Source organism: Hesperophylax consimilis, chromosome 7 (assembly GCF_061612785.1).
Source record: "Hesperophylax consimilis isolate HC1 chromosome 7, BYU_Hcon_1.0, whole genome shotgun sequence".
In the NCBI taxonomy this organism is placed as follows: domain Eukaryota; kingdom Metazoa; phylum Arthropoda; class Insecta; order Trichoptera; family Limnephilidae; genus Hesperophylax; species Hesperophylax consimilis.
In genome coordinates this window covers 25,287,720-25,311,472 of record NC_142842.1, presented here as the reverse complement: position 1 = coordinate 25,311,472, position 23,753 = coordinate 25,287,720, and the positions used below count along the sequence as shown (strand labels likewise).

The 23,753-nt window shown below is 35.9% G+C and overlaps 1 protein-coding gene across 2 annotated transcripts in view; it reads right to left on the bottom strand.

The window, feature by feature from the left end:
* Window positions 1–23,753, bottom strand: part of zfh2 (Zn finger homeodomain 2) — a 226,414-nt gene that overhangs the window by 111,796 nt on the left and 90,865 nt on the right. For both annotated transcript variants that reach the window (XM_089633336.1, XM_089633337.1), the window contains exons 3-4: window positions 16,653–19,639; window positions 10,785–13,935 (exon numbers count right to left, since the gene is read on the bottom strand). In XM_089633336.1, the coding sequence (XP_089489462.1) occupies window positions 10,785–13,935; window positions 16,653–19,639 (6,138 nt within the window). The remainder of the gene's footprint in view (window positions 1–10,784; window positions 13,936–16,652; window positions 19,640–23,753) is intronic.

The window sequence follows — 23,753 nt, the reverse complement described above, 5'->3', positions numbered from 1 at the left end:
TGCGGCCATTGTCTCACGACGCAGATTACGAGATATTAATTTAATAAAGGGTACGAGTACCTACATAACTCGCCGGGTAGGCCTGACTTTCTTCAATAAAGAACCGACTAAGAGACGTATTATAAGACTTTCTAAATAATTGACTGCTGCAAGAAGTGTTGCAAGACGTATCTACTAACTTTTAAAGATGAAAGAGGACAATGCATCCACGTAGTGTGTCTAGACTTGATGTACTTATATGAAAAATTACCCCAAAGATGCAGAAGTACCCAATAGGAATTGGTTTTCGAAAACGCTTGTCAAAAAGAAAGCTCATATCATAGCGATCAGAAGAACTTACTAAGCAATGCTTTTTTCCTTTTGTTGGTAACTAAATTCGTCTCCCTGCGAGTTCTTACACTGATGGCCCAAAGGGATAAAATTTAACTAAATCAATCAAATCATTTAGTTACATTTACTAGTTATCTATAAAAAAAATTAAATAACATTTAATTATTGTGGTCTCGTCAAAAGTGAAAATAATTAGTGAAACAATTTTATTCAGTCCTAAACGATACTTAAATCGAAATTGTGAGGGGTGATAAATGATAATCTCAAGAGATTACCCATTGGTATTCCTAGAATATTGATGGAATACATAGAAGAGGATTCCGCATCTCATGACTTCGAAACTTACGTAGTGGTTTTTTTTAATTTTAATTTTTTTTTGTGACAAGTGAATTGTTCCGCGGGGCTGATGACAGTGTCTTAGCCAGCCTCCAATGGGAAAGGTCACCAAACGATAAACAAGAATAATTAAAAGAAAAGGTGTATTTATGTTATACAGAGATACCTATAACGTGATTAATTAATTTAAATACAATACTAGGTCGGTTACAAGACAGTACCTACCATATTATTGTAGCAATTCTATATCAACGTCTGAATATCACACTCCTATGCGACGGATTCAACAGCTAGGAAACAAACACTACGATGTTGTTGATATATTTAGTACATCAATTTCAATATATAAGCATACCCTATAGAAGTTTTTTTATCAAGTAGTGGAGTATTTTAATAAAGGTATTTAATTTGATTTGACTAACACATAATAATTTTGTCAACTGAAACAGAAAAAAATATATTGGATTTTTTATGTTTTGTGCCTGCATGCTGTGTAGATCAAGTTCAGTGATATTTTGACTTTATATTTATTTTTCTGCAATTGTTTTAAATAGTCGTTTCCTGCACTATTTTCGTGTATAATTTAGTAAATATTTTTTATATATATGTATGTAAAAGCCTTAATAGGCGTGAAATAAATAAATAAATACTAAAATAGTAACTGGGTAGAAGTGATGTGAAAAAGTTAGATGAAACTTTGAAGTGTTCCATCCTATATCTAACGCACAAAGCTGGAGTGTTTAGTTAAGGCGATGCCATACGTAGTAATGCAAAATCATGTGTTTTTGGTTTGAAAATTTGGTTGCCTAGAAATGTTTCAGATGCTTTAATTAAATATTGCGAATAGAATACATCTTGGTCTTCTCTGAAATAATCGAGTATTTTTTAGATAAGTCTTTTAATAAGCCCAGAAAAAAATAATATAAAGGCCTATGAAAACTGCTTTAAAGTTCAAAATCTCCTACTTACGAACCCATTGTCGGTTATGATTTTATTGTATAATGTGGCAAATTAAGTTATTTATAAAATGATCGAAAAAAAATTAAATATTTATGCCTGAACATCCACAAAATAAAATAAAAGGCACTTTTTGGCCATGTTTTTTTCTTGCATAAATCAAAACAGGCGGATGGTGTTAAGCGGGAATTTAAACTTTATCGCCATCTACGTAAGGGTTATTATTGATAGCGGTTCAATTTAAAATATTTCACGACGTGGTGCATCGCCTTAAGATATTATGCAAAACGAACATAAGAATTCAAGAATGTGAGCGAATTGTTTAAACTAAATAATGATTATTCAAATCAGCACGTACAGTAAAATTGAACTACGTTTAATTTTCTCGTATTCTAAATATTCGGGCGTGTGATTGAATCAGAGCGTTTCTGTCTACAGGAAAATACCTAGAGTAATATATTAATTTAGTTCCGCGTAGGTAGTAATTATTTATTAAAAAATGTATCGGTGATAAATATTAATGTCGCACGTCCAAGGACTTCATTATAAAAAAATAAACACTCGTTGTTTTGATAGTGCACCAACTACGTAGGTACCTTAAATAATTTTCAAGAACACCTGTAATTAGATCAAAAATCAGGAACCTTACGATTTGAATAACTCGACCACATTAAGGTCATATTCTTATTGACAAAAAAATAAATTGCCATTTACAGTTCTATATTTACGAGTGATTAATAATTTTGAGTTGATATGACTATTGATTTTATTAATTTCCACTATCATTTCCGTAACACGTCACACCGGAAAGGGGATGTTATAAAAACATAGATTAGGTTTATGGAAAGTTGCGTCGACATTCAATTTTGTTATTCAAACATTTCAATAATGACTTAATTAATTCTGCTATTTTAATCACCGGTAAACTATTAATTACGTGGAAACCACATAATAAATTATTTGAATTCGCTTTTAGTGTCGATATAATAGATTAATGCTAATTATTGTTGGTCAAATGTGAAAGTAACGATTGCACGTTTTTTTGTTAATGTTTTATTAAATAATTTAATATCAACGAACGCACAAAAACTAGCGGAATAGCTTGTGAATGTTCACACGAAATATTAATATAATAGTCAAAAAGGTTTAAAAAAAACCTAATTGTGGTAAATACATTTGGTAATCACAACACAAATTAAAATTGCAAATTCAATCGCGTAATTGAGTATAAATTGAAAACAAAATTAAATTTTCAAATTTAAATTGGGTACATATTACGTAAATAGATTTGATAGTTAGTGCACATGTAGGCAGAACACCAGCGTCATAATTAAACTTTGCTGTTGATTGGAAGTAGGTATGATAACGTATTACATCTACGACTTCTGTGAAGTTAGTTACTAAGGTTGTTGTCTAGCAGACTAGTAGAAGTCGCGGGTTAAAATAATTAAATATCCCATTCTAAATTACATGCATTATTTTAGAAACACGATTATTATAATGCTTGCAATTTTTATTTTATTATAAACATCATTACATTTTTTTTGTATTTTTGCACACCTTTCGCAATAAACTGTTATTTTTGTACAAGTTTTATCGATTTTCATTTATAAAATCTCCTTTGAAAATTTTATTTTATGCCCGATTATTTTTTCCTCTACTTAGCTATATTTTACCTTTTTAAGCATTATTTTTGGCATTTGATGAGAACAAAGCAAGTCGGTTTGCATAGTATGTGGATCAGGAAGAATAATTAATTGACTTGGAGGAAAAAATTTTCAACAACTTGTTCATGCATTAAAAAATATTTCTAATAGCGGTTTTTGGCCAATTTGGAAATTATTGAAATGAATTTGTATTTTTTATCATATTGCTAAAGATAACATAATATGCACTTACAAATTAAAATCGAAATTGCTGTTCACTTACAAAAATATACTTATATTTCAGAGTATTTTCAACACCAAATTTTTAAATTAAAAATCTGTTTTATTTCCAGTATCGATAAACGTGGGTACCTACTCAGTAAATAAGCAAATAGTGAGGTAGTTAAATAAATGGTTAGGTAGGTGCTTTGATTTTAAATAATAATAGGCATCAAATAAGTATCTAGGCATCGATGTACTGTTGTGCGGGCACATTATTCCCATAATATAATTACACATCAAATCATTTGGAAACATTCATTTACTGAACGATCATGATTGTTATTCCATTGTATCGCGGCTTGATTCATTTGTACCCAATATTGTCAATGAAGTATTTCATACATTTTCAAATACAATACTATTATACTCATCTGTTATATTGATGGAAAACACATACGATATTACGTAAAGTCTTACATGTTTTGCTGATATGTTAGGGGAATGGAACTGTTTTGGCTTGAAAAGTTGTCACAATCATGAGCTAGAAAACTTTTTTTACAATCAATATTTGGAAAATAAAAAACTAGGTTGTTTTTTCTAATTACATTTTTCAACTGTTTTGAAAAAAATCGAGCATTAAACCTCTGGTAAAGTCGAGTGGCAATTACTTTTAACTACATTATAAAATTATGTGATGTTGATTTCTTAGTAGGGGCGATGCATGTTCACAAAATTCTGTTCTGACATTTTGATTGACATTAAATGGGCTAAGTGAAACGGTGGTGTCGTTCAAGAAGCAAGCAAGTACTAACAATACACGTTCCACCATTGAAACTGTTGGTAATTAGGCATGTATGAGGTATATACATTATTTACAGCAAGAGACACGAAATTACACAGTGGTTCAAATAAAAAATTATATGCACCAAAAAAGACAAAGTGATAATCATGTGTATGAAATGAACATATGGGAAGCAGTTTAATAATTATGTCTCCTTCGCATTTTCTCTAATCGAAATAAAATTACACGCCAGCATTCCAAGTTTTATGGTAGTTTCTCACAATTATTATAATCTAATTACAGGGAACACCGAAAGATGTATAACTGTACCAATGATGAAGTAATCATAAAGGATTATGTTCGACGTACACTGTGCAGTGGATATGAAGTGTTGATGATGATATAATCTTGTATGAATGAATTTTGCTGAGGAAATCCGAGTAATCAATAAAGATTTAATGCACCACAATAAGAAACGCTTAGATTATTTATATTATTATCGTTGGTTATTTTTTTATGTATCTGTTATGGAAGCAGTGTTAAGGGAAACTGATTTGCGAGAAGACATAAGACGAAGTTGGGAAGAAATTACACAACTATTATCAAATCATACGCTAGTCAAGGATTGAACCAACATTATAGAATGTACCTAATGTATGGGGTGATATACGAATGTGGTAGAAGCAAGGAGTATGCGCAAGTTCCCACTAACGTGTTCTCTACCCACTACGAAAGAAATAGAAACGGTGTGATGGTTAATCAGTTGGATGACGTTAAATTGCATTAGATTCAACATTAAATTACGCTAGCTGTTTAAATATATACCATATCGAAGTATTATTATTGCTGCAAGAACTTATATTAGAATATACTATTGACTTAGTAATTTTTGGTTCTTGACCATTTAGCATGCGATCTGTCTCGCTTACACTCATTCAAGATACATTGTAATCATGCTGAAACACAGTGATGTATTGGAAATTCAAGGCCCGATTGGCCATATATTTAGATCACGAAACACACCCACATGGCATTTCTTGAATTAATCTTCTTTATTTTATAAAGATATACGAGTCGTACTAATTCTAAAGCAAAAAAATAAATTATTCTCATCTATCACCTCGTAGCATCCTCAACAGTTGTACGATCCAAGAACTGTATAAATCTTTGTAATACAGTCACGCCGTTGTGGCAGGGCTATGAACTCGATTACGTGACAAATGTATTGTACAGTTAGTCGCTAACGAACCCATCTGCCATTATAGTAATCTAATGTGGTTAATGAAATAATGGATAGTACCGTCTATAGTCCATTGCCTATTGACAGGGCTGAAAAATCTCTACTCACCATGGATATTATTGTATAGCATGCAGACTACTACCATAAAAAAAACTTATTTAGAGAGAACAAAAATCGAAATTACAATCACAGTTTTATTATTTCTTACCTTCATCAAAACACCTTTTTTTCAAATATTTGCGGCAGAAATAAAAAAAGAACAGTGTGCTCTTTCTTGCTTAGCGCGTCGACTAAAATACAAAATGTAAGTCAAATTTTAGTCCTATGGGTTGAAAGGGATGTAATAATATTAATCAACATTAATTAATTTATAATAAACAACTCATTAAAAATATGAACAAAATATAAAATGTATTATAAAATCATAGAACACATGAAAAAAGGTAACAAATTAATGTTGTGTCGAGTGTTTACTAATTTTATTTTAAAAAAATTTACTTCAAATCTATTGTTTTTTTACTCGGTGTATTGCGTTATAACAACAAATTATGTTAATTCAAATACGAAAATAAACAGAAATATGCACAGGTAGGTACTCACATGGAAGATGGGTGTCCAGATGGAAGAACCATTTGTTTCGAAACTTGTTGATATTTATATATAATAAAAGTTACAAAGATTAACTGAAGGCAAATATCGCTTCTTCAATAATTGATTGTAAATTCACTTTGTGGCAGCGTTTTAATTAAATGAGAATATTTAATTTTTTTATTTTTAAGGGATTTTTATTAGCCTGAAACACCTATATAAATTGAAAATATCTTCCGAGAAAAAATAAATGCCGCCGACGGGAATTGAACCCGCAGCCTTCTGATTGCTATGCATAAAATATAACCTCTTCTCTTAAACATTAGATTATCATTAAAAATAATTATTACATTTGTTTACGAAGGAAACTTTGATTCTGAAAAATGTAAATAAATGTATTTTATTAAAATAGTTGTTGAAACAAAGATAATAATGGTTTTATTTTATTTACTAACATTTATTAAAATGGTGCCACAGAGAAATATAAAAAATATTGAAGGAATTAATAAATTTCTTTTTCAATAATTGCAAATTCACTTTGTGGTGTCATTTTAATTTAATGAAAATAAATTACTTTGTATGCACCACTATTTAATCAACACATTCCGAAACTAATCGAAAAAAACTGTTTCTTTGTCAGGATAAACGTCTTATGTAGGTGGGTTCTTATTAGTCTGTACCTATTTGTATTTGATTATATTTAATAATTTTCATAACACGTTTATCCTTACTATTTTGAAACACGTCGATTATTTCGATTAAATATAGTTGTTGTAGGTATACAAAGTGATTTATTTTCGTTAAAATAAAATAATATTTATCTTTGCCGTAATTAGGTTGGTATGTTGGTATGCATTTCTCAACCACTGAATATTGACCTTTTGTGGATTACCCACAGTAAGGTGCTTAGCAATGCTATTTTGAATTGTTGTCGATAATATTATATATCAAACCTTTCTCAGAATCCGGTGGAGACCGGATTGTTCTAACATCCTATTCTGTTTATTGCCAGCTATTGGTTTTCCCAGCGTTTAGTCTTAATGTCTCACTTCTTGTAGGTATGCGATGAAGTAATTAAATGCAGGTACCAAATTAGCGATCGTCTCAAATATGTGAGAGGTAAAAAAAATTGGAATGTTTCACCTTTACGTGTCTAAGAAAAGATGCCAAAATTTTAACTTGCAGAAGTTGGTCAAACGGATCTTTAAATAGGTATGTTTCAACTTATTCAGTAAGAATAAGTATTTGTAGTTGTGTGTATGTGTATAATTGTGTATGTAAAACATGTTACAACTGAAAATAATAAAAACACAAAGAAATAATAGGGTAAACAAAAAATAAAAGAAATAATAATTTTTAAATATAAATATAATATTTATTTCAACAATCGACAGTTAGGTAAAATAAATGATGCCTAAATATTAAAATTATTACTTATCATACTAAATTTCTACTTATACTAATTAAATGACTTAACAACATTTTGTTCAAGTAACTCTACAGATCACTTCCATCCCTTGGTGAGGGGGTCGAAGCTGATACATTTATTTCGCTACGTATACAATCACAATTTACTGTACATAAATTAAATATTCGATCAAATTGTTTTAACCTGATTTCTTAACAATGACACTAGCAACCATTTTTATAGGAATCACAAAGCTTAACGGTAGTGAGAGATACTCGTACAATACAAGGCGAGATACTGATAATGTTTATTATTTTCATATATTTTTTGTGTCCTTAAATATTAAACTATTTAAAAATAAAAATTTATTACTATCATTTTTCGAGATTTTTCTGAGATATAAACAATTTAGTTTCTTTAACACGCTTAGATCTAAAAGCAAGCCTCATTTAAAATTTAAATTTCATCTAAGCGTATTACGAAAGCAAGCTGTTGTAGAACGACAAAAGAGGTACTGATTTCGTACAAGGAAATCGTAATGTCACAACTGTTTCCTTTCTTATTATAATTTGAGTGCAGTAACAATATTGGGTATATAAATAGTATATTTGAATATCAAATGCACTATTTGGGCGAGAAACGCGTGCCCTTTTAGGGTTTAACTAATATGAATAAAAAAGTCTTTGAATATAACTTAAATTTGTACATAAATATTTGCATATTGCATAGCTGGCACGCTTTCTGTGAATCTATAATATGCATACGTAATATGCAGAGAACCTTAAAAGTATCAGGGAAACAAATTGCTAAATATTTTTTGATTTTGAGACTCGGCTTTATATTATTATTTTGTCAAAATCAAATAAGGATAAAAGAACTTGTGACACTTGAAAATCATTTTGTGAATCTATTTATAACATTTATTAGAAGAAAAAAAAAGTTTTGTATTTAGCTATTATAATTTTAACTGTTGATCCGAAAAGGTACCTTGAATTATTAAACATTGTAATACTATGTAACTTCGTATAATACCTGCTAAACATATTATTGTTATTAAGGCATTCTGATAATTAGTAACTTCCATACGTACTCTTAATAAAAACATGTATAATATATTGCTTAACATTATTATATTCAGTCATGTGACGGTTTATTTGGAATCTACAATCCTCAATTATGTATTAATAAAACAAGTAAAATTACATATATTTTATAAATGCTCGCAATACAGAATGGATAAAATATGTATAAAATGCAGTCTAATGACTCAACATATATCTTTGATTTCGATCATACGATTTGGTTGTATTTATTATGTCTACTCGTTCTTAACGGTTTTTGATACAAGAATAGGAATCCTCTCTGTGAGGGGTGAAAACAATACCGAGAAACCGGCTTCTTTATTGATATCAACTTTGAACATGTGTGAGAATAGTGATAAATATTCCGATGGTCAACTGAGATTCTAAGGGTCTCGGTCGGATACCGGATTGGAGACAATGGAGGTTTCATTTGAATAATTGCTCATTTATACCCTCGGCAGCCTTCGAATATCCCCTTGCGTTTCCTATAGACTCACCCCTCTACACTCTGTTTACAAGAGCTCTTAAAGGAGACAAGGAATGAGATTCTAACGATTAGGTACTGTAACAGTCTGCATTCAATAATATAAGCTATATTTAGTTCAAGAATGCCCATAAAATTACAAACTAAATTTTAAAATCAAATAAATTTAAAGACAAAAACTTCCTAACCGATTTTCCTTGTAGGTATAGCTATGAAATAGTTAAATTTACACGTTTCAAACAACATAGAAAAACAGTTGCTACGCAATGGAAATTATTGGAAATATCTAATTGTTTAAATGATGGTTTTGTAGAATAAGTTTAATGGAGTGTAAAATTACTAATGAGCCAGTTTCTTTTGAGAAATATATAATTGAATTTACGTGTTTTAGGAATCGAAAAACATTGCGAAAACAGTTCTACAGATACGCATTTAAAATATGCAGGTAGTTGTAAGCAACTTTCATTATGGACAAATTGTTGTCTTATAAGTAATAGTAGGAAAACGGAAAAGAAATCTGGTAAATTTATTTTTAAAAAAATAACGGAGGTCATATTGTATACATTTTTAATTAGACATAAACATGTTTAGGTAGCTCTTTTGCAAGTTTGTCACGCAGTGGGACAGATCGTGACAATACTGAATACATTGGCACAAAGAACTCAACGATATTATTGTAAAATCAAATTTTAATTATATCGATACGCATCACGAGTTACCCAAAAGGTAATGTTTTGTAGAGCGAATAGGTACCTTCGGAGATACGTGAGAACTTATATCCAATTCTGCGCAAGATTAGGTACCTGGTGTTTTTTGTGGGTACTTGTTCGTTAGGAAGTGACGGGTTCTGGTTCGAAGTAAAACTGGTTCAGTCGGTGGCTAGGCTGGTCGGTACAAGTATCACACGGTAGGTGACAGACAGGGGATGGGGAGACATCCAAGGGGTGCAGGGTTCAAATGAGCTAACTACCAACAGTCCATGTGTTACAATCCTGTGTGTTGATCAACTACTAAGGATTGTTAATACTTTCAACATTTACTTTTATACTACATAGTAATTTGGCAAAGATATCCAAGCGTTTGTCTAAATTATTTTAAAATATAAACTAATATTTACATTATTATGAAACTAGTAGGATGTTTGTGTATATTACACTTTGCATTAATATTTATGTATAAGATATTATTGTATTCATCGTTAGAGTGGCAGACCTAACCAAGGCGGGCCTAGCAACTAATCGGCGCCGGCGACGCGCACACTGGGAGAAAATAAAGAAAAATAAACAAAACAGAACATAAATAATTTTGATAAAATGTCTTTGTATTTCACACGTATAATAATTTTAAAATATTATGTACAAACTTAAGAAAAAAATATATAATCTAATATAAAATGCAAATAAAACGTCACATACAAATAAATACAATAAAGTCTCGTTTGACACTCGTCAGAAATTATACAAAAAGATAAAATGACAATGAATACAGTCCACAATTTGAATTTACATTTTGAAATACATAACAGAGATAAAGTTTCTTTTAGCGCTCGGGAGCTTTTTCTTCCAGTGTCCACACGCTCACACATAGCACAAAAAGCAATATACAACAAGACAAGCTATACAACATCAATTACGGAAGCGAGGTTTACGTTACAATTACTATAAACATAGATCACAGAATGGCCGGAGAGCGGCTAGATGGGGCACTCACCGTTGGGGGGGTAGCCGGGCAGTGCAGGTAGCAGCGGGCGGGGGCCCGATGGGGGCGCCGGCGAGGGGGCCGGCGCGGGTGCGCACAGCCGCCTCAATAGCTCCTCGTCGCTGCCCAGCCCTGCCAGGCCGCCTAGGCGAGCGGCCATCAGCAGAGCTAAGCCACCTTCTTCACGCGCACCGTTGTTACCCCCATCTCCTCGCGCGCAGCTGCCCTCTAGAGACGCACGCACAGCCGCGATGTGTCCCTTCGTGAACACGTGATCTTGAACGGAGTACTTGTGGCTGTACTTGAACTGGCAGTGTTTGCACTCTTCTGGGCCGCGACTTTCGGATTCACCAGGCTTCTGCAGCGCCAGCTTGTATTTCTTCTCCTTGGCGCGCGCGTTCTGGAACCATACCTGCACCACTCGCTTTGGTAGCCCGATCTCTCTCCCTAGCATCTCACACTCGGCCATCGTTGGTGTTTTGTAATCTCCGAAGAGTGATTTCATTATTTTTACTTGCAATGAGGACATCTGCGTTCGATAACGTTTGCTGCAGTTTCCTGACGAGTTATTGCGATTGTTACTTTGCGTTGAACTAGGCGACGTTGGGTTGCTTTCGTCATCGTAAAATTCGGTTGTCTCTGACATGCTGTCGGAGCGTTCGTCACATAGCGACCTCTCGCTTAAATCCGTGAGAGGTCCCGGTTCACAGCCTCCTCGTTCATGATCCATGTTTACTTTCATTGGTCTTGACAGATCCACAGGCTTACTCAGGTCCAGGGGGATCTCTCCTTCGGGCCTGCCGCTGGGCTTTTCAGTTTCTACGCCATTCTGTTGATTGACGGCATGCGCTTGGAGTTCAGTAATGTAGCGCTTCATGGATTCTTCATTGTATTGTTTAATAAATTTCTCCATATCGGGATGAAAGGGTGGAAATAAGGGGGGCATCATATTTGCCCCCCCTTGCGAAAAATTTCCTGGTTTGTCCCCTTGCTGCGATCCAAAGCTTGGAGAAGACTCCATACTGAGCTCCTCGTCCGGCAATGCGTCTATGTTTATTTCTCCACGAGCACATTGGTCCGCGTGCTTGGTTGTCAAGTGGCTTTCCAAAGCGCTCTTCACTTTGAATAAGGCGGGACAGAATGGGCAACGCTTATTTATGACTTGAGCGTGCGCCCTGAATTGACCCTTTCTCTCTCTGGCCCTTGTATTCTGAAACCAGACTTGCACTACTCTCTTCTTCAAACCGACTTCTCTGGCAATATTTTCCAACATTTTTCGGGAAGGGTTGGATTCGACTTGATATTTTTGATATAAATAATCTAGTTGTTCAGGCAAAATGGTGGTACGCAATCTTTTATCTTTGGGTTGATCTCCAGAATCTATTTCTACTTCAAAATCATCGAATTTTCTTTTATTCATTTGATTATTGAGCATTGACATCAGAGGATGCGGCACTCCGCTGGGATCATTCCCGCCGAGTGAAGCATTTAACTGTTGCAATTGCGCGTGTTGCTGGAGAATCCCAAAAGGGGAATCCGGTGGATACGATGGAAATAAGTTAGGATTCATGATATGCACCAACTGATGCTCTCGCCATAACTCAAAGCGAGGAAATACTAAATTACATTTGTCACATTGAAATGTGCCTTCCTTTTGCTCTCTTTCTCGTTCGCGTTCGCGTTCCACTCCTCTTTCACTTGGTGTAGGAGTAGTAACGGGCGATAAAGGGTAATTAGAACTGGATGGCGTGGGTGTGATGGGTTGTTGCGGCATTGCCATAATTGGGCTAGCTGGCACACTGTGGTGCTGAGGAGGTAGGCTCTCTCGATGTTGTGACATCTGTTGAGACGGGTGGTGTTGCTCTACGGTGGTAGTACTCGAGTTGGAATCTTCACTACTTAAAGTAGCTGCGACCTGAGCTGCTGCCGCTTGGGCTTGAGCTGAGCGCTTAGCATCTTCTTCCTTAAAACAGTGTGTCTTTTGATGTCTTATGAGTTCGTAATATCGTTGAAATACGAGTTGACATTTTTTGCATTGGTAATTCAATCCCGGAGTTCTTTGAAAACGATTTGCTCCGGCCTCATCAGGTATTCCAGGCAGTGGTTGTTCTACAGCTGGTTGGTTTTCATAAACCTTTCTAGCCTTCTGCCTAGCATTCTGAAACCACACTACGATCACTCTCGGACTTAACCCCAATAATTTGGAAAGGTATTCTAGATCATCATCTTTTGGATATGCATTGTTCTCAAAAAACTCTTGAAGAACTTTAATTTGGTAGTCGGTGAATCTGGTTCGATTGGCGCGTTTACCGGATGACCCACCGGAACTGTTTGACCCATTGGAATTGCCCCCGGAAAGTCCAAATTCATTTAAACCTCGACCAGGGCTTAAACTTCTGTTTGGGGTCATGGGTAAGACATTCGGGGGCAAATTGTTTGGGGAAGCGAAATTTTGTGGTGTCAGTTTTGGCGGGAGCATTGATGGATGGTTATTTCCGGAAAGTTGAGGAACTTGTGGAATCGCTGAGGCTGGTATAGATTCTAGTTGAGATTGAATGATGGAGCTGAGCGACATATGATTTGGGGTGCTAGGACGAGACATGTTCTGCGGATGATGATGATCAGATCCTGCTAGACTAGATACGGGACTTTGAGGTGGGAGCCCCATCGGAAAATTATACATCTTATCTTCCTGATGTTTGTTATCATATGAGTTGTAACGGTTTATTTCTTCTGAATGAAGATCTTCGATCGGTTCAAGCTTTACTGCTTCTTGTTGAAGAAATGGATTTGGTGGTGTCGGTGCCGGTGATGGTTTAGCCCTCTTTTCTGGTGGTGGTTTTCCCTCATCAGAACTAGCAGAAGAGTTTAAAGGAGTTGTTTTAGTCTCACCAGTTTTTTCGTACTCTTCAAGATTGAGTGTCGTAGAAGGTGGATTGTTGAAGTTATACGGCGAGTCTTTGTTTCTTTGGCGCTCCTTGAAAAGGGTATTTCTGAACCAGTGCTTGATAACCTTGGGCGGCAGGCCAGATTGTCCGGCCATCTCGTGGATGGCGTCCTCGCTTGGGGAGTTGTTGATGTCAAAGTGTGCGCGAAGAATCTTCAGCTGGTCATCTGTGATACGGGTTCGTGCACGTTTCTGGTTTGCAGCGGCTGCGTTTGCCTAGGAAAAAAAAAGAATAAATATTTTGTCGAATGAAGAAAAAAGTTGGGGGTGTGATTAACACGCTTTGTAACACCACTGGTTGATAATAATTAAAAAATAATATTAGCCCAGACGAAGCCTGAGCTGAGTGAAACCCGGTAGGCGACAGTTCAAGTACAATTCATTTGGTTTATTACAAAGTACGTTTATCATTTAACAAATATTTTGTTTTGTGTAAAACATTGAAAATTAAAAAAAAAAGTATTGTAGTTGTATATAGGTGGGTATGTACTCGTAGTTACATTCGCATAACATTTCGGAGAAATCATTTGTAAAAAAATCTTTTTAAATTTGGGAAATTGATTAACGGAAACATGCAAAATATCTGTGCATGATTTACGAAAATGAATAATGGAAGTTTTAAACAACTAATTTAAACCTTCACTAACGAAGCGTCCCGGCCAAATCCCCTAACAATAAGTCCTGTTGACGAACACAAAACTCAGGTAACGTGTAAAAAAACGCAATAATAATTCCTAGTTCTCCGAATATAAAATTCATCCTTTTGGAACAAAAGTTTTATCTCTCCGTCCCTTTCACTCACGCTCATCTATTATGGCGCATCATGACAATGGAGCGAGTAACAAGAATGGTTACTGAACAAACAACGGAATGAACAATGCAATCCGGTGGAGGCTCCAGAGTGTGGATCTTCACCTGGCATTCCCAAATCCCAAATTGAAAAGATCGATTTTATGGAATGCTCGATCTCGATTAAGTGGCTCGATCTCCTGAACATAGGTGATGAACCTTGCCAATATATCGACAACAGCATGGACACATGCTAATATTTTAGTAGAATGCCTGATATTATTTCAAGTAATATTAACAATGTGTAATGTTGTTTTGCACTCGTAACGCAGGTTTGAGTTGAGTTGAGTTAGTTTGAGAAATTTCACGAAATGTGGAATTAACTATTGAAATAGGTAACATCAGCCCGGAAAAGCAAGAAAACAAACATAAGTTGCGATACACATAGTGTTATAGTTTGGTTAAATTAATTAAAATTAATGTGTTAGTGTTAAAAAGTAAATGCAAAATGTTGTCTACTAAAAAAGTGCGCGTAGCTTAAGAGATGTATGGAAACAACAAGGCCTGCAAGATGCTATAAAATTATCTTCTTGACAAACTGGTTGCATACAAAAAATCGCTTAGTGTATTATGAGCCTTCAAAGGACGACTCCGACTCACACATAGAAGATAGAAGGGTAGGTAGATCATTGTGCTTTGATATTGTCCAGGTAAAAATTTAGGGTCGCTTAGAATTTAGGGTAACTGTGCGGGCAAATAGAATTGCAGAGCATGATAATAATTAATGTAGCAAATTGCGTTGCAACGTATCGGCATTTGCGAAACTGGGGGGATGTTGGACCGGACCCCAAACTCAGAAAAATGACGGTTAATGTGACGTAATTAGAGATTAATACTGAGGAATTTGTCAGACAAACCATATTTGTCAAAAATCGCGACAGCTGCAAAAAACTAAACTTCCCTGTACTACAGTTCTTTTAAAATCCATATTGCTTAAAATTTTGCGTTCGTATACAAGAACGAAATTAAAATCACTCAAGCATTAATAGCCTTCATGTTATTGTAATTTATGTGATAAGCTTGTATAAACGATTATATTTTGATGTATGAAAATAATGAACGAGTAATTTGTAGATATCAAAGTTGAAAAAAGGAAATAATACGTGTTCACATTCAATCAAAGGGAAATTCATAAAGAGCGATGCACGACATTCCGACTTCCATAAATCACAGAATGTATAAATTACCGGCCCTTCTTAATGGTTTTCCGAATCTTTCGAATTAATCTGAGGTATGCAGGAAAAAATGGGTTGCTTACATTATTATTACAATAATTGGACGAAACGATATGGACTTATGCAAATGTGTGGGATCAAAGAACGACTTTCATGTTTATAATTTAGCCAAATTATAGGTCCACGTAATTACTGTTCTACGTTTACTAAAATCGTTAGTCGCTTTAATTTCGAGCAATGGCTTTGAAAAAAATCACGTCACAAGGATTTGAACTCAGATCAGCAACGACGTAGGTACCTACATAATTAACTTATGATAATGATTTGTTACTTATAATTATTTTCTGCAAATCGTGTAGGTAACAGTTAGGAATATCCGAACTATTTTATGATTTATCGTAAATATTAATGATATTTTTTTTAAATATTTATTCACAACCTAATATAAATAATTTACCAATAGCAAAGTTCGAAGAAATTAATTATTATCGTAAGTTTTATTAAGGTTAATAACAATGATTCATTAAATTATGTGCATTTAATTGCTGGTAGGAAGGAATGCTAGTTTATTTTGAAATTTCATCGTAAATAAGATTTTAAAGGTTTAGAGAGATTATACTATTATTTATGTGATTGTATTCAGATAATGTAAAGGATTGTTGCAATATAAAAGTTTAAAAAATAAGGTAATCAGGCAGGCATTGCAGACATGAAGTCAAAATATAATTTGTGAATTAATTGAATGAATTTTATAAATATTTTTTCTGTAAGTAATAGACATTGACTTATGATATGAGTGTGTTAGTATTGAGGTGAAATGGCGTTTTATGTTTTATGACAACGGGAAAGATGTTTACAGATTGCGATGTATGAAGTTAGAGAAAAGATGGTCCGTTCGAGTTAACTTACCACTTGTTGATGCTGCATCATGGCGTGCTGCTGCTTGAGCATCGCGGCCTGGGGGCCGTCTTGCGGGGAGTACTGTTGGTTCATGGACATCTGGTCAAAGGGCGGTGGAGGCATCATCATAGGCACCAGCGGGGGCTGCAGGTTCAGGGCAGCCAGGGCGCTCATGTTAAGACCCAGGGGCAGTCCCATGGAGAGCATCTGCGCCACCATGGGGTGCAGCTGGCCTAATTGCTGCTGGAGTTGCATCACCCCCAGGGCGGCCTGCACCTCGCTCATGTGCTGTGCCAGCTGCATGGCTCCCTCGGCAGCCCGCTCTTCCTCGCGAGTCTCCTGCGGGGTAGGGGTGGGCGCGGGCGGGGGAGCCTGCGGTTGTTGCTGCTGCTGCTGTTGCGGTAAGGACTGCTGCACGGCGGGGGTGGGGATGGCGGCCGTGGCGGTCACCTCCCCGCCGCTGGGAGAGGTCACGCGGGGACTGGATGTCACGGTGGAGGACGTCGCGGCTGTCACTACCACTGTTTTCTTTTCGTATTCACTTTTGAACTGCTCCGCGAACTGTTCTAGAAACTCTAACGGCACTTTATCTTTATGCACTTCTTCGCAATGCGTCTTGAGCACCCACACGCTGGAGAACTCCTTGTTGCAGTGCTGGCAAGTGGACTTGGCCACTTCGGGCAGCTCTAGCTGCGGCTTCTCCTCTTCCAGCGGAATGACAGGCTCTGGTGGGGCGGGAGGTGCGGGCGGGGAGGGAGCTCGCATGTTTTCTTTCTCCTCGTTCTCCCGCTGGAGTTTGAGCTGGCGGCGTTGATGATTTTCGTTGTATTGCATGACGAGGTCGAAGCCGAAGCTCTCCAGCAGATGCTTGTAAATCTGCGAGTCCGTCTTCTTAGGCGGGTTGTTAGTCTTGGCGACCATGTCGTCGGCCGTGTCTTGTTGCTCTAGGTGCGCTAATCCTGCTGCGGCCAATGCTGCGGTTGCCGGCCCTAGCAGACAGTACAGCGCCTGGTGCGCACTCAACTGATCCTGTGTCGGGAATAGCGCGTGGCATCTGTTACAGGCCACGCCTTGCGCCCCGGGGGAGGGGGGCCCGGGCCCCGCCGGGGACCCCCCGCGCGCCCCTCCGCTGCTGCTAGACGAAGGGGATGTATTTTTTGGCGACAACATGTCTTGAAAGATTTTTGCCGGGTCTTGTTTAGGGGCGTCGGGTTGTTCAATGAGCGGTTTGGAAAGATCTATTTGGCCGCTAATCGCGAGATCTTGCAGCTTGCTAGCGCGGGTTTGATGCAACACAGATCTCATGTGTATATCCAGAGTGCTTCCCTGAGTGTATGCGACCTTGCAGATATTACACTTGTAGCGCTTTTTATCATCCTCCTCACTAGAAGTGCTCTTGGGAGTGAGGGCGAGGTTGGAGGTGTTGAGACCCGTTCCTCCCACCCCGGGAGAGCTCGGAGGCACATTGTTATTATTCTGCTGTTCTTGCATTGCCCGCTTCAATTTGTGCAAATGACTCACGCTGTTGTAATGAACAAGTAGAATATTTTTCTGAGTAAAAGACTCTTTGCAAACGTCACATTTGAATGGTCTATTTGGATCGAGATACTTTTCCATGGGATAGGTTAGTTTTTCACCCTTTCTATGTAGGAGTGTTTTATTATGAGATGTCAAATAAGATTGCCTCGTGAAAGCGACCTTGCATCGGTGACATTTATATTTTCTATTTGGATCATTATAAGAATCTTCAGCCATAGCTTGAGAATTAAGATAATCCTCTAAGAACTGTTGATCTTTGTATACAATGGAATCGTCAGAGTTTTCTCCGTCGACCTGATTTCCATCTTCGTTACTTATGTTATTCAGATCTTTGTTTTCTTCGAGTTCCATGAGCTCTTCCTCGGTGAGCTTGAGTGACTCCTTCTTGAGTAAGTCGTTGGTGGAACTATCGAGCACCTGACCCTGAAGTCCAGCCAAAAGGAGGGGATTATTCATGAGACTCTGCTTGAAGGCCGCGATCTCTTCATCAGTTAATTCTGAGTGAGAAGTCTCGACATGCTTGTGAAGGGCTGATATAGACCGGAAGCTGCGACCACACAGTACGCACTTGGTAGCGTCACGAATCATATGATACTGAGAATGTAGTTGTAATTTCTCCATTGTTTTGAATGCAAGACTGCATTGATTACATCTGTATTTGTAGACATGTTTTTCGGATACTGACATATTTGAGATCGAGTTTTTGGCGTGAATTTCTTTGAAATGCATTTGCAATGCTTGAGCATTATTGAAATATTGATTGCACCCCTTTTTCCAGCACAGATAACCGGGCCCTTGAGGCGTCTGCTTCAGCTCGAGATGGCCAGTTTCATTCTGGTGAATGCAGAGCTCGTCTATGTTTCTGAAATTCTTAAGGCAGGTGGTACAGCGCTCAGTTTCATACTCAGAATTTTCTTCACTTTGGGGAGACATGATCTCCCTATCTTCTTCGAGATTAGCCGAATCGTTTTTTGGTCCGGAGTCTTTGCTGCTAGCGACGGAATCTGGGCTGACGAGCCTGGCGCTGTTGAGCCAATGGCTTTGGTCTACAAGCATAAGAAGTCGCTGCAGGCCCTCTGAGTTGACTGAATGGATCTGCATGACGTGCCTCTCGAGAGCTGGGCGGTCTCTGAACCCATCTTGACACAGTGGGCACAAGAATGCTGGTGGTGTCGGAGTAGGAGCTCCATGTTGAGCCACTATGTGGGCTTGGAGCCGGAGTTCGGAATCACTGTTGAAATTGCAGAATGGACAAGTATGTTGTTCCGCATTGTTCTCCTCCTGTTGCTGACTTTGCTGCTGTTGCTGCTGTTGTTGCTGCTGCATCTGCTGCATTGCTTGCTGTTGGTGCATTTGGTGCTGCATTTGTTGGTGGAGGTGCTGTTGTTGCTCCAAGAACTTCAGCATCTGCTGCTCCTGGCTAAGCTCTGGTTTCTGGTCAATTGGCTCTTTGTTATCTGTAACAAATAAAACAAACATTTATTAGTGAAACGGTCGCAGATATAAGAATGAGAAATAAAAAATATTTTTAATCTATAAAAAAGTTTTACAGAAAATGTACGAAGTCAGTTAGATATACTGGGTTCCATTCGAATAAATGGGAATGAATGAAAAATATCACAACAAAAAGTACGATGAATCTAAATGCGTGAAACGCACGACGCCAACAAAACACGTTCCTTTACAAAATGCATCTAAAATAATAATACATTCGAAAAATAAATTATTTTTTCGATTCTTCTTCATCCCGCATTATATTTTGGCGCTCATTGTAGGAAATTCGAAGAGAAACCGAGATGCATTCATGAAAAAACAAAGCGCAGAGAAAGATGCGCATAGGTGGGTACTTACCGTTTGACCAAACATCGTGCGAAGGAATCTTTACAAAAAGAATACAAATAATAAATCCAGGTACAAAGAGATCTTGTTGTTCTAAGCGAAAAAGTACCAAAATTTGGCCGTATGTGATCCAAATAAGGAAAATGCGAACCGCATGGGGCTTACAATGATAATTCACCACGTGTTTTACTCGGGTATTGACGGTTGAAGCTTTCTAAACGAACTGAAGTAAATTATATCTTGTCGACAAATTATTGTCAGTTCTCATAACTTAACTCTTTATCGGTGCGATAAGGATATTTTAAGTAGGGTAGGGTAGAATAAGGATATTATATTAGGTTTCTCTTTTTTCTCTCTTTTTTTTAAATTTACTGAGTGATGAGTTAATTCATTGATTCACATTTTTATTAACAAGTATCTACGTACTTATTTGCTGTGTGGAATAACAGTAAACAAACGCAATCCTTGTTGCACAGACACTATTGAAAGTTCCAGTCAAAAATTAAAGTAACGTAAATAAAGCATCACAGACGTAAGCGATAGAGGTAGAGGATTTTTTTTTATATTTGTCGATTTACGGAACAAAACAAACGGTTCGATAGGAAAGAAAACTGACTTTGCATGCCACTGATAGGCACCTATTTATTTATTTGAATTGACTCGAGTGTGTATTAAGTTCTTGCATATCTAATAATGAAGTCACATAGGTAGGCAAGAACGTAACGATATTTGATCATCTAATCAGTTTTTAACGGTTAAAATATCGGTTTGCAACAAAAAATGGGTTATTCACAATTCAAATCAAGATACTATAATATCACGTAGATACCTGGTACATTTTTTCTCTGATTTTATCGATCATGTATGCCGCCATTTGCTATTTAGAATGTTATTCTTTAAATAAACAAAAAAATAGTGTTTGTGAAGTGAAACGTCAGTCAAGACAAACTGTTACAATGAGGTCCCAATTTTTGTCCCGAATGGAAGTAAGTAGGTAACTAAGTCAAACAAAGAGCAAAATGTTACATTCAATATTCAATACATCGGACCGTACAAAAGGGAGATTTCAGATTCCATTATTTTTGGGAACTGCTTCAAAGATTGTCAAAGTTTTATGCGAGCGGATGATTGGTGTTCTCCTGTTTCTAATTTAAAATTACTTTACCTACCTAATAAATATGACTATTTTAAAAACATTATCAAAATTTTCTAATATTGAAACAGTTAATTCATGTTAGAATTCCATTTAATTAATCTACACGTGGGTACCTACCTACCTAAACAAATACGTAGGAAAGTAGGTACCTAAATCTCAACTACGGTTGGCATTACCCAATATAACGATTGGAACACAGACTTGGTCATAATATTTAAGCGGTGTAAACCCATAAACCTATTGCGGGGATGTTCCTTGTCTGGTAGTCTAAAATCATGTAAACACTTTTGTACAAAAACGTGGCATGTACATAATACATATATGAAAACAATGAATGAAACAAGTATATATATGAATGAAGAAAAATTTAAAATAATGTTCATAAATTATTGTCAACAACAATTTTATACATTTTTATTTTTATTAATATTAACGTTAATTTTATAGCTATTAATTGGCAGATTACCCATTTCAATGTTATATTATGTGTTTCCTGTGTGTTGTTAAATCTTGTTCATTTTTGTTATAATTTCTCATTGTAATTTATCAGACAAGATGTAGGTATCTACTACGTAATGTGTATAAGCCCTCCAGGCGTTTAAAATATTTTTAAACATTATTTTAATTTAAAAATAATATTTGTTTCAACAGGTGAAAAAAGGTTTTTGAATAAAATTAAAGTAGTATTTTTAAAATCTATTTCAACATTTTTTTTTATTAAAACGAAGTGAAGTAAGTACCTTCCCACCTCAGTACCTACTCCTAGGTATCAAATTAATTTATTTGTAGTACCTATTGTTTTAAATATTAACTTTTCGGCCTTCGGTGTTTTATCGGTGTATATTTAGGTATAGGAATCAAATATGTATTTAAAATAATGCATTTCTGGTACAATAGTATTATTTTAAGGACATTCCTAATCAATTGGTTGCACATCTACATCGATAGAACAGCCAGAGGTGCCAACAAAAGATTCGAGTCAGAATTAGAAACTGATTATTTAGTTTAAAAATTTTCTTTTAATTTTTTATAAATCTCTTTAATCCACTTTGATTCTGAAGTGGAATCAAAGGGGGCCGCGAGAAAAATTAACCGATTTTCGGTAGATTTTTATAAATATGAGTTAAATATGTTTTGTTGTTCTAACGACGATAACGAAAATTCTCATTAGTGGGAAAGGTTGACGAATTTAATCATCACGTCGATGTTAAGTCGAACGTTGATTAAGTAGGTAGGTACCTAACATGTTAGTTCTTATATTCAATATAAAAATATAAAAATATATTAAGCTTTCTTAAATACTTTACCCTCAATATTTCATCATTTTGATATTTTGCACTTTTGTCAAAAATTCAATTCATCAATATTATTAGAAAAAGATTGGGAATCTTTCAACTACTGTCCAGTATTGGTCTTAAGAACAATGTCATGGAGCTAGGTACACTACACATACCTGTGGGTAAAAGAGGGATACATTTGAATAGAAAGAAAGAGAGGGCGCCAGGAGAATAAAATGTAGAGAAGAAGTTGTTAGGTAACTACCTACCAACTCATTTGAAGAACCGGCTCTAAGATTCATTATTCATAAAATGCTTTTTAAATTTGACCACCCTGTACCACGCCTAACACACACTACTTAGGTAGATGGCGTACCTACCTAAATATAGCAATCTTCTTTGATATAAATTAGGGTGAGTTGACTAGTGATGCGCAGTGATTTTAAAGAGTAGGTATTATTTATAAGTACCTATCTATTTTCACCGAATATTCAAAAAAATCAAGGTATAAGAACAGCTTTCAAAAGATTCTGAAAAAATTGGCACTCTGAGAATTTTAATCTAAAATACATATTTTTATAAATCTTAATGATGTAGGTGTATAGGTAGTTTAATAGGAATGGTGTAGGTACCTGTTAGATGTAACAACAACCAGTAGGTAGGTACCTATGCAGATAAATATATATTTTTGTGTTGTCTTAATTGTCACATATTCAATGTTAGATATTGTAGATGTGTAGATAGGCAGCAAAAGTAAATGCTTTTATGAAACGCATACATTTAAAAAAAGTACCTTTGTAAGTATCATATAGTTATAGGAAAGCATTCTAGAACTAAGCGCCGCAGGTGATTTTTTTTGCGAAATGACGAATAATGCTCCAATTTTTTAATATTTTGAACAATAAAAGAAATAACATTTGTAGGTATCTTACCTACCTAACTTTCAATTTGTAGGTACCTAGGTACCTACCAACTCTAACTATATTCATTAAGCGTAACTATTTTATTATTGTATTTGTATGCAGTAGATATACTTATGTTTTCTAAATAATGGCTCAACATTTCATTTGGTTATTAAATCTAATTAAAATTTAAAATCACGCAATTCGATAAATGAATAAAAAAGGTCATAAAATATATCCTCCAACGTGTCACCGGCCAATGTCTCCCCCACTACGATATGTTGTCTCTTTCCGATATGCAGATTTCCAGTACATTGTCCTTGTTAATGTAGGGCGGCTCATTCCCCCGTACGGCGGCGTCTCGCTCACACGCCGGGGGGCGGGACCGCGGCCGGCC